We start from the raw sequence: 1318 nt of genomic DNA, 5'->3' as shown, positions 1-1318 counted from the left end.
CTGATTCTGAGAATTATACCATAAATTAGACTTCACCAGATTCTTATGTATACTTATTAATATATTGATAAGTCGCATAATGTGCTCCTTCTGAGTGCTATAGAAATGGACACCCAAGTGCTCAGCTCACCATCCTGCAGGGCCCATGGTCTCTGCTCTCACCCGGGCTCTGTCGGTCTCCCTGAGCAGCTCCTCCACAGCGCGCCTGCATGGAGGGAAGCATCCAGAGAAAATGTAGTCATGGCAACAACGAAGAGGGGAGGGGGTAAAAATGTTTATGGAATTTAACCAAGTTAGAGAGAACTGCAGTAGCAGTAAATCTTAACACTAAATGACAGCTGGTGCCTCTGCTAATCGATAGCTACTGATAACAGCAGCTGGAGGTAGTTCACTGGGATTAGTGCACATAGAGAAGGAAAAAAGCTAAGGGTATAGCGGAGGTTTGGTATTACAGCAACCTGGTAGAGATCTTATCAGTTTCACACAAACACAGAGAATAAATAGTGAAAGTTCCTCACTTTTCCAGCTCATTATCTTCTGCCATCACCATAAAAAACACCAATATTTACCACCTGTTACACACAAAGAGATACTTTCATCGCTTAAATCGATAGCAGCGATGTTAATTAAAGATGCTTCTCTGTCTGTTTACTTCCCGGAGAGGTCCTTTCGTCGAGGACCATTTTGTTTGGCAGCCTTCAAGAATGCCTGATGTTTTTTTCTTTTTTTTTTTTCTTTTTTTTTGAAAATTTGGACTTATATCGAAATTTAACGCTACTCATTCCTAATAAGACACTTTTAAAATAGCATTTAAAATTGCTTATGGAGAGGAAAAAGTCATTTAGCAAAACAATCTTAAATTCATTGGAATACCAAAATAAACAACAACAACAAAAAATTGTATCCTGTGTGAGCTATACATCCGCCATATATATTTCATAATCAGTCTATTAATTGATCCAGAGATCCCATTATTTACACTTGAACAAATCACAGATATGGAAGTGGCCAATATTATTATGTCCAATAATTCTTGAAAAAAAGATGTGTATAGCCTTGAATTATATTTTTTAGAGAAACATATTGACACTCAGGGGCACTTGCTCACTCACTTGACTATCTATCGGCGAAGGTTTTAAATCTGTAGACAACAGTCAAACGTCAAATGATCGCCTCATCAGCATAATACCAAAAGGGTTGCCATAACAACATCATAGCAATAGTTATCCAGGTTTGACATAAACACCTGTTTTGGTGCAGTGTTCTTTGGTATTTGATACTCAACTAGCCCTGGAGATTAAATTAGATTAGATTAGAT

General features: G+C 37.8%; 1 protein-coding gene across 2 annotated transcripts in view; it reads right to left on the bottom strand.

Moving 5' to 3' along the window:
- The window catches only part of polr1d (polymerase (RNA) I polypeptide D), a 3791-nt gene extending 3120 nt beyond the window's left edge, over positions 1-671 (bottom strand). The window contains exons 1-2 of one of the 2 annotated variants that reach the window (XM_015401935.1): positions 519-671; positions 163-205 (exon numbers count right to left, since the gene is read on the bottom strand). In XM_015401935.1, the coding sequence (XP_015257421.1) occupies positions 163-205; positions 519-531 (56 nt within the window). In that variant the 5' untranslated portion in view covers positions 532-671. Of the gene's footprint in view, positions 1-130; positions 206-518 lie in introns of both variants that reach the window. The other variant, XM_015401934.1, reaches the window with a different exon arrangement.
- Positions 672-1318: the final 647 nt, after the last annotated feature.

This window comes from Cyprinodon variegatus, unplaced genomic scaffold (genome assembly GCF_000732505.1).
Source record: "Cyprinodon variegatus isolate N-32 unplaced genomic scaffold, C_variegatus-1.0 Scaffold1273, whole genome shotgun sequence".
Lineage (NCBI taxonomy): Eukaryota > Metazoa > Chordata > Actinopteri > Cyprinodontiformes > Cyprinodontidae > Cyprinodon > Cyprinodon variegatus.
This window is presented reverse-complemented; position numbering and strand designations above follow the sequence as displayed.